At 40.1% G+C, this 12,653-nt stretch overlaps 1 protein-coding gene and 1 long non-coding RNA gene across 2 annotated transcripts in view; one reads left to right on the top strand and one right to left on the bottom strand.

Moving 5' to 3' along the window:
* The window catches only part of LOC308096707 (6-phosphofructo-2-kinase/fructose-2,6-bisphosphatase 2-like), a 68,223-nt gene that overhangs the window by 19,450 nt on the left and 36,120 nt on the right, over positions 1-12,653 (bottom strand). Inside the window, exons 10-14 of the mRNA XM_080444125.1 lie at positions 10,319-10,465; positions 9,538-9,642; positions 7,217-7,346; positions 4,422-4,484; positions 4,194-4,258 (exon numbers count right to left, since the gene is read on the bottom strand). Of these exons, the coding sequence (XP_080300251.1) occupies positions 4,194-4,258; positions 4,422-4,484; positions 7,217-7,346; positions 9,538-9,642; positions 10,319-10,465 (510 nt within the window). The remainder of the gene's footprint in view (positions 1-4,193; positions 4,259-4,421; positions 4,485-7,216; positions 7,347-9,537; positions 9,643-10,318; positions 10,466-12,653) is intronic.
* Positions 8,814-12,653, top strand: part of LOC308096711 — a 776,952-nt gene continuing 773,112 nt past the window's right edge. Inside the window, exon 1 of the long non-coding RNA XR_013934145.1 lies at positions 8,814-9,060. This is a non-coding gene — a long non-coding RNA (uncharacterized lncRNA). The remainder of the gene's footprint in view (positions 9,061-12,653) is intronic.

Genomic DNA, 12,653 nt, shown 5'->3' with positions numbered 1-12,653 from the left:
GGGACAGAACAGAGGAGACATTTAATACCTGGTTCAGTGGAGGCGTGGTGGGGACAAAACACTGGTGATATTTAGGTTTAGGGGGGCAACAGTTAAGCAGACTAATTGATACCAAAAATAAATAAACTTTTGTAGTTTGTGACAAGACAAAGGACAATGCAGTACAGAACAGGACAATACCGAGAACAAATAAACAAAATGCTAGGGTTTACAGATACAGTTGCCTCTACAACACATTCTAGGGTTATTAAGTTCAGTCCGTCAGAGGACATATAAGGAGTCCATATTTTATCACACAACAAAAATTGCCCTCTGCAGATTAGGTCTGGCCCCTCTCAATAGAAATTGGATTGGGGCGGGTTTATCACCGGAGGCCTTTTTTTTTTTTTTTTGCCCCTCGGAAATGCAGGTTCCACACAGAGATTCCAGACTAATATCTACGCAGTGACATTAGTCTGGCCATGCCAGGCTAATGTAAAACTACATATCTCTGACTTCCATTGGGATCTTTTTTTTTCTCTTCTTTTGCAGCAATAAGTGCAAAGTAAAGTAACGGATATGAGACATAATGGTCTTTGAGACAAATATAGTGTCACGTGCAGGAAGGACAGAAAGGGAAGTATAGTCAACATAAAGGAAATCATGATTATGCTGAGAACGTAGGAGAGATGCTGTGACTAGTCAGTGTGTGTGTGTGTGTGTGTGTGTGTGTGTGTGTGTGTGGGTGTGTGTGGGTGTGTGGGTGGGTGGGTGGCAATGCTACTGGAAAAACAATGATGCATCTGAGGGCATTGTTACGGTTGATGTCCGCAGACATGACACTCTCACCCACAGCCCACTTTAATGTGTGTTTATGCACTCACTGCCTGGGACTTCCGTTTAACCCATTAAAGGTTTAATGACATTCACTTTTACACCACATTCAAAGTCTTTGTCCTGGTCCTTCAAAAGTGTACAAAAAGTTTTAAGTGAAAATTCCATTCCAGTGATCAATGGCAGGTGTTTTTCTCTCACATTTCTAAAGCCTTTTCAACTGCAATGAAAAAAGAAATCTTTGCCTGCGGGTGTCGCTGGTGAGGGATTTTGCCTGTCAATCATCGCCTCTGCTCCGCCCCCCCCCAAAGGAAAGGATAGGGGAGGGGAGGGGCGAGGAGGAGAGTGGGCGGGATTATTCGACAGTGACCTCACTGTCGAAGGGCCAAGCTCAGATTACTTTTGAGCCTAATTATTCAGAAAATCCCAGACCACAGAAAATCCACTGAATGTTTTAAGTTCAGGTTTTTTGGGTGTAATTGAGGTCATAAAACCCCAAATAAAACATTGAAAATAAAAAAAGTGAAAATGAATGTCATGATACCTTTAAGACTGGGAAAGCAACCACTTTAACTATTATTTTTATACTTTGGCTGTTCAAAAACAGCAGGTCTACAAGCTCATAGTGCGGCACTCGGTGCCGCGCTATGAGCTTGTAGATCTGCTATTTTTGAAAAATCTTGAACATTTGTGCAAATCTTTGAGTATATATATATTTTTTAAGCGAACATTTTTCATTCAAATCTTTGCTTCTAGGGGTCCCTGGAACACAATATTTTGAAAAGTTGGAGCACCACTAATATAGCAACATATGTTTTTTCAGAAAAATGTTTAGGATTTAAAAGACATTTGTAGAATCCCCAGAAGCAAAGATTTGAGTTAAAAATGCTTTAAAAATATATATTCAAAGATTTGCACACATTTTCACGATTTCAAAAAATAGCAGATCTACAAGCTCATAGCGCAGCACTCGGTGCCGCGCTATGAGCTTGTATATCTGCAATTTTTTGAATAGCCAAAGAAATCCAAAAAATGACACAGATGCGTTCCCGGTCTAATATGGGCTAAAAGTAGTAGTTCACCCAAAAAAAATCTTATTTTCTATCAATAACACACCCCATGAAGCATTGAATTCATGGAGATTTCTCTGTTTTTGTCGCATTCCTGAGCCAATAATTTGATGACCGGCGGAGTCTCCTACTGTAGCTGTTGGAGACTCAATTGCAGTTCGATTGAGTCTCCAACTCATCAAATTATTGGCTTAGGAACGCGACAAAAACAAAGAAATCTCCATGAATTCGAGGCTTCATGGGGTGTGTAATTGACAGAAAATAAGTCATTTTCGGGGATGAACTGCTCCTTTAAAGACCTGAGGCCGATTCTACAAATGCCCTCTGAATAACTTGTTCTCACACTTTCAAGACTTTTCAAAAATGTTCAAAAATAGCAGCCATTTTTGAATAGCCAATACAAAAATCTAAAATCAAATGGATGCTTCCCCCGGTTTTAATGGGTTAAACCAAATGTAGGCGTTTTTTATCAGACACTCTTTATCCAGAGCGACTTACAATAAAGCAAGGTATACACCTGTGATGGAAAAAGTACTCCAATGTTTTACTTAAGTAAAAGTAGCAATACCACAATATAAAAAATACTCTGTTACAAGTAAAAGGCCTGTGTTCAAATGTTACTTGAGTAAAAGTATTGGCATCAAAATATACTTAAAGTACCAAAAGTACAAAATGTTTTGAAAATTGACGATCTGCAAGCTCACAACGCGTCGCCATGCGACGCGTTGTGAGCTTGTAGATCTGCTATTTTCAAATAGCCTATGCATAAAATAGGGCTATAGTGGTTAATGTCTGTTTTATAATGATTTATATCTGCAAAGTAACTAGTAACTAACGTTTTCAAATAATTGTAGTGGAGTAAAAGTTCAATATTTGGCTCTGAGATGTAGTATAGTAGAAGTAAAAGTATTGGAAATTAAAAATACTCCAGTAAAGTAAAAAATACCTCAAAATTGTACTTAAGTACAGTACTTGAGTCCATGTACTTTACACCACTGGTATAACACAAATAGAATGCAGATAGACAGCGTAGTGTCTCAGTAAACTAGGATCACAGGTAAACCATGAACCTAGCATCAGTCTAAACAATGTACTATCAAAACATTATAATAATATGTACATTGAAACTACTAGAGGATACCAGGTTAACAAATTAACCCAGCATCTATCTAAATCATTACATTTTAACCTTCGCATAAGACTGCATGGTCGTCAAGGCTATGTTAAGTGCTACACACCGTCATCTACACCAGGAACATCATTTCAAGGACCCCCAATTTGATATGCATTAGGCCATGGACCCCCACTTTTTCCCCCCAGAAATATCTGGGACCCCCAATCTAGACTGTATCCTCAGTGTTATTTCATTCGGAGTGTGTTCAAATGGAACCCATAAGGGTCCATTTGGTTCCATTAGTACACTCTCAGAGTTACAGTATCTGTAAGGCTCCATTTGGACCCCTGCTGGTCCTCGTACCCCACGTTAAGAACCATTGATCTACACAAACTGATGGGGAACCCATGTTCCGTCATTGGGATTGGAGATAAACAACATTTTATTTTATTATTTTTTTCTTATTTCATTTTAGTGTTTTGATCATGTAGTGATTTCTTTTGTTGGTAGTTGTATTTTGACCAGGGTGTCTGTGTGTACTGTGTATACTATGTATGTTTTAATGTATTTTGTTTTACCACTCATTCATTTTAATTTTAAATTGAAGTTTCTAATGTGCTATTTTTTTTTTTTGTAATATCTATTTCTTTGTATCATTTACTCGTTTTATATAAACAGGTAGTCTGGTAACTGACATATCATGTAATCATGTAATACTAGGCTGAATGTAATAATATAAAGAGAGTCCTCATACAGTAGATATAATTATATTAAAGTGCACACAGAAGGCAGGGTGTAAAGTTGACTGCATGGGCTCCACTCTCACAAAGGAAGCTGTGTTGTGCAAGAATGTGTGCTTGAGGAATGGAGCTTGGCAAATACTACCAACGATCATAGATCACGAGAGATTGATGATCCGGCTTCCACGAGGAACAACGCACATTTCAGATGTCCTAAAATTAAAGACCAGATGACTCACAACTCACGTGTGAGCAGGCAAAGCAAGGTCAACTTTAGGGGTCAAAACAGATGGTGCAGAATTTGCCTCGATTTTTACCTGATCGTGCATTGTGTCCCGCACTTTAAAAAAAAGCAGATCTATGAGCTTGTAGATCTGATTTTTTTGGGGTGGACGACACCAAGCACAACCAAGTATAACTCAGGCGTAAAGAGTACAGAGAGAGGCACACACTCACTAGTGGTCGGTCTCTGTGGGTGTTGACTGCCTCCACCTTCAGATCAAACATGTCCACTTTACAACCTGGCAGAGGGAAGGGGAACAGACAGGGGGAAACAGTCACGGTCCAGGAGGGAGGTAGGCGGACAGACAGACAGACAGACAGACAGACCAGGCAGTAAAAACAACTATAAAACAACACAAATGAGGTGCTTTTTCCCCCCCTACCAGGTTGATGGTGTCTTACCATAAGCCACAGGGGTGAGCTTCAGAACCGTGTGCAAGGGACACTTCAAGTAGGGCAGGTCATCTGTGGCGACACAAAATGTGACTCTGGTTATGTCAACTGTGGTCAGAAGTTCCACTTGGTGTCTCTGACTGTTAACACAGCGGCAGTGATGAACACGACGTCACCGTCAGGCAGAAACCTTGTATCTCTATATTTAGTTTTTATATATACATTGTTTTCTTCGTAAATTAATGTCCTACTTCGGCGTCCAAGAGTGTCACACAAAAGCAGTGAAACTAGCCGATACACAAGCTCAAAACGTGCCACATCGTGATGCGTTGTGAGCTTGTATATCGGCTATTTTCGAGATTTTCTTTTTATAAGTCGAGGTGAAAGTGGCTAAATGTGTGAAAAACTCCCATATCTTCTGGGCGAAGTACAACAATGTGCAAACACAGCAGCAAGACTCGTGAGTTGCTGTGATAGGAGAAGGATATCAAACGGAACACAACCACCCTAAAGACTAATCATTGTGTATATTCCTGCACTATACCTGCACCCAGTGATCTTGGTACATAGAAATTGATCTATTGAAGATTCTGACTTTCAAATGTACATATTTTTTGTTTTGATTGTATTGCTGTATTGTTGTATTGTGCTTTGGCAATGTAAACGTATGTTTCCTCATGCCAATAAAGCCCTTTGAATTGAATTGAAATTGTGGGTGTGGGTTTATAAATATTGACCCCCCCCCCATTTCCTGAAAAGTAACAGTTGTGGACATACAAGGTTTCTACCCTGACAGTGACGATAACCAGATTTAATCATTGACGTATTATTTGGTGTGTGACCTTTTAAATACGCATTACACTTCTCCTTTTCCCCCAGCATTAAGGGCACCCAGTGTGCCATGATCAGAGGTGTGCCGTCCGCTGGTCTTTGCAGGCCAACACACTGCTAGACTGTGGTTTAGCTTTTAAACTACTCCCAAAACACACAACCCACTTCCTGTGCCCTGACTCGGCCAAAAAAACAACAACCTCAGGACAGCCAACCTCTGGCCAACATACGGTCTATTTTGAGCAGTGGTGGGAAAAGTACTCAAATGTTTTACTTAAGTAAAAGTATCAATACTGCAATGTAGAAGTACTCTGTTACAAGTAAAAGTCCGGAATTCAAAATTTACTTGAGTAAAAGTACAAAAGTATTGGTATCAAAATGTACAGTAAAAGTACTAAAATGTTTGAAAATAGCAGATCTACAAGCTCACAACGCATCGCGATGCGACGCGTTGTGAGCTTGTAGATCGGCTATTTTCAAATAGCCTAGGTTTAAAATAGGACTAAAGTTGTTAATGTATGTTTTATGATATAATGATTTATATCTGCAAAGTAACTAGTAACTAAAGTGTTCAAATAATTGTAGTGGAGTAAAAGTACAATATTTGCCTCTGAAATGTAGTAGAAGTAAAAGTATAGACAATTGGAAATACTCCAGTCATATAAAAGTACCTCAAAATTGTACTTAAGTACATGTACTTAGTTAATTTCCACCACTGCTCAGGACAGCACTCTGGCCAACTCTGGGTCTATTTTGAGAAAGCCTTTTTTTCCACAGTTTGTACAGCAAATTCATTCTGTTTGTGTCCGTTTACATCCGACATAATAACGGTATGTTGTGATGGAAAATGACTGAATACTCTTCTTCTTTTTTTTTTGCTGTGCTAAATATGTTCTAAACATAACAGGAACCTTTGTGCAGTGTCATGTTTTTTTTTCTTTCTTGCACACATGTGGGGGAAAGCATTATGTTCTACTGAGGCTATAGTGCGGCAAGGTCAACTTTATAACAATAAAAGCCTGATGTGGTATTAGGATTGTGGAATTGTTTGTTAAGACAAGATAAGCATCTAATAAACATAATCAATGTACAAGACACTGAGATACTTCTGTGGTGTTAAGACATGGGGGCATATCCTGCCTTATCCCTTATGCCTAATCTTATTAGGGCTTTGTTATTATTTTGAAAAAACATCTTATTATAGTTAAAATAGCTACAGTACATTGACGCCCTGTGAGCTTGTAGATCGGCTATTTTCACTTTGAATGGGTTAAAAGCAAGCTCAAGACCCAATGTTTTACTCTTGCTTTTAGTGGTTCCCTGTAAATGTAGATTTAGTATATATTTCAATAGGTAGATAGGTGGTGCATGTGTCCACGTGTGGGTTTGTAGATCTAATTGTACATGTATACATGCGTGTGCCCATGTGTGGGTTTGTAGATCTAATTCTACATGTATACATGCATGTGCCCACGTGTGGGTTTGTAGATCTAATTGTACATGCATACATGCATGTGTCCACATATGGGTTTGTAGATCTAATTGTACATGCATGTGTCCACATATGGGTTTGTAGATCTAATTGTACATGTATACATGCAGGTGGCCGTGTGTGGGTTTGTAGATCTAATTGTACATGTATACATGCTATGTGTCCACGTGTGGGTTTGTAGATCTAATTGTACATGTATACATGATATGTGTCCACGTGTGGGTTTGTAGATCTAATTGTACATGTATACATGCTATGTGTCCACGTGTGGGTTTGTAGATCTAATTGTACATGTATACATGCTATGTGTCCACGTGTGGGTTTGTAGATCTAATTGTACATGTATACATGCATGTGTCCACGTGTGGGTTTGTAGATCTGATTGTACATGTGTACATGCTATGTGTCCACGTGTGGGTTTGTAGATCTAATTGTACATGTATACATGCTAAGTGTCGACGTGTGGGTTTGTAGATATAACCTGCACTCTTGTCCAGGAAGTATGCCAGCAGGCAGCGCATGACGGCCTGGTGACAGATGACCAGAACGTTCCCCTGTCTCTCTAGCTCCATGATGACCGGCTCCAGCCTCTGCACCAGGTCCTGGTACGACTACACAGCACCGCCAATGTGGATTAGACACAAAAAAAGCCAAGCTTGTTTCCATTGTGGTCCATAGAACACAAAAATAAATACTAATAGCCTATCGACAGTTAAGACGAATACACAAGTGACTTAACAGAGGCACATGTAGACCTATAAAAACATGGCGAAGCAGCGTTCTGCTTTTATGGGCCAACGGCCTGGAACAAGCTCCCATTACATATAAGACAGGCAACGACCATAGATAGCTTTAACCCATTCAATCCGGGAACACATACTGTGTCATTTTAGATTTTTTGCTATTTTATACTTTGGGCTAGATAACAGATGCGCTACGAGCTTGTAGATCTGCTTTTTTATTTTTTTAATCGTGAAAATCTGTGCAAATCTTTTAATATAGGCCTATAGGTTAACATTTTCTACTCAAATCTTTGCTTCTGGGGATTCTAAAAACATCTTCTAAATCCTTACAGTTGTTGCTATAATATCAGTGGTTCTCACTTCTAACTTTTTTCATGTCAAGGACCTCTAAAATGATATGTATTTGTCCGTGGACCCCCATCTCAAAATATTTTGTTCCAGGGACCCCCGAAAAGCAAAAAAATTTGTTAAAAATATATATTCAAGGATTTGCACAAATATTCACGATTTTTCAAAAATAGCATATCTACAAGCTCATAGCGCGGCACTTGGTGCTGTGCTATGAGCTTGTATATCTGCTATTTTTGAATAGCCAAATAAATCTTAAAGGTTTCATGACGTTCAGTTTTACCACACATTAAAAGTCTTGGTCCTTCAAACGTGTATAGAAAGTTTTAACAAAAAATTCCACTCCATTGATCCATGGCAGGTGTTTTTCTCTCACATTTCTAAAGCCTTTTCAACTGCAATGAAAAAAATTATCTTTGCCTGCGGGTGTCGCTGGTGAGGGATTTTGCCTGTGAATCATCGCCTCTGCTCCGCCCCCCCCCCCCCCAAAGGAAAGGATAGCAGAGGGGAGGGGCGAGGAGGAGAGTGGGCGGGATTAATCGGCTGTGACCTCACTGCCGAAGGGCCAAGCTCAGATTACTTTTCAGCCTAATTATTCAGAAAACCCCAGACCACAGAAAATCCACTGAATGTTCAAATGACACCAATGCGTTCCCGGATTGAATGGGTTAAAAGCAATCTCAAGACCCAATGTTTTACTCTTGCTTGGTTCCTCATTGAAGTGTGTACCTACAGAGGTGACAGGGTAGTCTGAGTGGTTCTGGTGATGTTTTGTTCTTGCTATTTTCTTGCATTAATTTTTCATTAATCTTGCCTCCTTTTAATTTGTTCTTGATCATGTTTTTGATCTTATTGTTTTATATTGTGTTATTTTTATTTAGTTGATCTCTTTTTAGTAAAGCACTTTGGGCTGTATTTGATGTCATGATAGGTGCTATACAAATAAAGATTATTATTATTACTATAATAGATAATGAGCCATCTGTAGACAAGGGCCAGTCCGGCCAGGGGATGAGTTTATCCAAGAGCCAGTGCCGGACATTCAATGAATGTCCTGCAGTAGTTTTGAAAACCACTCCGACAACGCTGAGGAAGACCTATTTAATTAGGTTGAAAAACGCGTCCGTTGTCTCTGTCCGTGAGAGGTAGAGTTCTCAAATTCTGCCCGAACCCGACCCTACCCTGGTCTGGACCCAAAATCTATGCTAATTGGTCGGGCCGGGCCGAGCCTCTGGTTCTGTGAAAAAAAAAAAAAAAAAGTATTACCCCCAAATACCGCAGCTCAACTCAGGTATCTAGTTTGTCGAAAGTGGCTTTTTTCAAGATGTTTTGACCATTATCTCTGGAACAGAAGGTCCAATCTGCTCAGTTCAAAGCTTGTTGGATGCGTGACTTTGATGGCATTAAGCACATAATGACGCATTTTCAGGTTTTCGGGCCTAAGAGTATGGTAATTGTTCAGGCCGCGCCGAGCCTCGGGCCGGCCCAGTAGGGCCCAGTTAGGGCCGGGCCTTAATTTTCAGGGCCGTTGAGAACTCTAGTGAGAGGTACATTTAAAAAAGGGACATTCATTGTCTGCTGGCTATTTCCTTACTTTCATGACATTGACAGCCGTGCACCCTCAGACTTTTATTTAACCTGGAAGTGTTGCAGTCGTTTCTCTCAGTTAAAAACCACTTGTACCCTGGAGTAAAACAGATGTCCTCCTTACCTCTCCTCCTGGGTAGCGGTAGTGGTATTTGTCCTGGTCCCTCAGAGCAAACTCCTCTGGGTGTTTCTCCTCAATCATCTGGTAGGTCATCTCCTCACACACACCCTGAAACACACATCAACAGGACTCTATGAAACGCTGGAACTCTCTCTAACCCATTTAGACCGGGAAACATTTTTTGATTTCTTTGGCTATTCAAACAGCAGATCTACAAGCTCGTAGCCGCGCTATGAGCTTGTAGATCTGCTATTTTTTTAATATATTTTAAAGCGACCATTTGTAACTCCTTCTGGGGGGTCCCTGCACAATATATTTTTGAGATGGGGGTCCGCATTTCAGGGGTCCTTGACATGAAAAAGGTTTGAGACATGTTTTTTTTTAAACTGTTTTTTTTTCAAAGATATTTGTAGAATCCCCCCAGAAGCAAAGATTTGAGTTAAAATGTTTGCATTAAAAAACATGTACAGTATATTCAACAATTTTCACAAATGTTCACGATAAAAAAATAAATTTAAAAAATAGCAGATCTACAAGCTCATAGCGCTGATCTACACACTGGATGAGCGTGTAGATCTGCTATTTTTGAATAGCCCAAACCCCAAAGCATAACATAATGGTTACAGCTAAAATCTAAAATGACAGATGTATTCCCGGTATTAATGGGCTAATGTGTTATAAAGGCTATTTTGCATGGATATGAACACGGGTGTGCATTGATATTTTTCGACTCGTCCTTCGGTGTGCGTCGGACACAATAAGTTAGAAAAGCTGTGGCATTTACTGCATCGATTTCGTTGAGGATCTTCCACTGTTCATAAGGAACTCCCAGCTCCTCTGCGGTTTGGATGGTTCTTCTCAGCTGACTGGTCCACACCTTCAGGTCCGACAGACGGTGCTGCTCCACAAACAACTTCAGTGCCGTCGCAAACTGACAAGAAAACAACACATGGTCAATGTGATAGGCACTTGTATGAGAATGTATCTGATAATCACTTATTTGAGAAGATTCAACTCCATTACAACTCATTCTGAGATATTTGTTCTCTATGTCTCTGTTTGAGTGAGTTTCCAGGGCTTGGTCCCCACCCCAAACTATTGTTAGGTTATGTTTTGACATTAGGTTAGAGATGGTTATGTTTTGACATTAGCTTAGAGATGGTTATGTTTTGACATTAGCTTAGAGTTGGTTATGTTGTGACATAGTTTAAACATGGTTATGCCAGAAGTAGGGGTCAAAAGATATTGGCTCGCCATATAGCATTTTTACCACCCTGAGTCCCCCTTCTATCTCTAGACTGCAATTGATTCAGAATGTGGCTGCCAGACTTCTCACAAATACTAGCCATAGAGCCTATACAACTCTGCTGGCTAGACATCACTGGCTACCTATTAATTAATGACCTACAAACACTTTACGGGCTGGCCCCTCTTACATTTCAGAATTATTGAAGACACTTCAAAACACAAGATCTTTCAGGTCTTCTGGTTGTCCCTAAGACCATGCAGACTCAAAACTAAGGGTGGCCGAGCATTTGCAGTAGTTGCTCCCACGCTATGGAATTCCCTTAGTTAAAAAAGACGCTTGTTCCGCAAACCCTTTTTTATAATGTTGTATTGCTCTAATGTTGCTCTGTTAACTGTATGTTTTTTATATTGTGTTTTGTACAGCACCTTGACTTACTTACTTACATTGCTACTGTACATCATGCTAAGGAGCTTAGAGCGGATATCTTTCAGTAACGTAGCAGCAATTAAAGAAGAGTTCTCAGGCATTTGAACCATACCTCAAACATAATTTTTAGCTGAATGTGGAATTGGGATATCAGTACAATCAGACAGTCCTCACCCAGACCTCAAGGAGGTAACATCACATATTTTGTCAGACCTGATGCATAAACCCCTATCATGGGTAGAATGGGTGTCATGGGCGAATGATCGTTCACCCCAACCCCTTTGGATTTGTAGATCTTCTAACACGCCTAGTTACTAAGGGTGTACACAGGTACTAAGGAATCTGTGTCTATCTTTTAGTCACTTCTATAAACACAACTGTTCAGGAAAGCCTTCCCCTGTATCAACTCATTTGCCATAACTACAGCATGTAGCGTCTGTTTATTGATGTGGGCACATGTGTGTACTTGAAATTTAAAAGACTTAATATATTGACAATTTCGTCAACAAATAAAAACTAGACTAAAATGTTAGGGTGGGACTATAGTGGAGAAGAGATCCAGTATAACTAAAAGACAAGTCATTTTATGTTTGGTTGCGCTCGGGTGTAAATTGCTCACAGAGCTTGTAGATCGGCTATTTTCAGCATGCAACCAAGTGTAAAATCAGGCATCACAAAGCCATCAAGGCACCGCCAAAATACTTTTGTGTCAAAAAAATCAACTGTATATTAACACATCGGGTGCCGATCACGGTCTGGACCGTGTTTTCACATAGTAGCGCTCTGGTGCCGTTCACGGTCTGAACCGTGTTTTCAGTCTTTTAGTTTTTTTTCGTTTCTCTCCACACGGGCGGGGCTAGAGCAGCTCTGGGAGTACCCATTGTGATCCTAAGAAGGATAGGCCAAATGGATCACCGGAAACAAAAACATGGCTTCCATCCGCTTCCTGTCTATTTCCTTCTTTAAAACGCCTATATCTCCGAATCTGTTTCCTGTGTGGAAAACCGCTCATGCGCGATCCGTCCCGGTTGTAACTTGCGAGTGAAATGTTATGGTTCCAGGCTGTAGCCAGGGTCCTCTCGCTACATGAATGGATGCTTTTTTTTGCGTGGATTTGCTGGTCGTGGAGTCTAGAGCTTTAAACAGCAAAGCGCAATCAATGGGGAGAATGCTGGCACCCACGGTAAGTTGTTATGAAAAAATGCTGGCACCTGATGTGTTAAAGGGACATTTTGCCGATTTTGCAACCAGATCTTCTTTTAATTAAGTTTAGGACTCAAGAAACAAGATCCTGGGGTTGTTTTGTGTATAATCTGTGTTTTTAGATATATAGTAATCTTCGAAGGTTTCGTGACGTTATTTACGTCACGCGACCCATTGTGAGCTTGTAGATCTGCTATTTACAAAAAAATCTTGAGGGGGAATTTCTTTTGACACATATTTG

The sequence above is a fragment of the Gymnoscopelus braueri genome (genome assembly GCF_963280865.1).
Source record: "Gymnoscopelus braueri genome assembly, chromosome: 12".
NCBI lineage: Eukaryota > Metazoa > Chordata > Actinopteri > Myctophiformes > Myctophidae > Gymnoscopelus > Gymnoscopelus braueri.
This window is presented reverse-complemented; position numbering and strand designations above follow the sequence as displayed.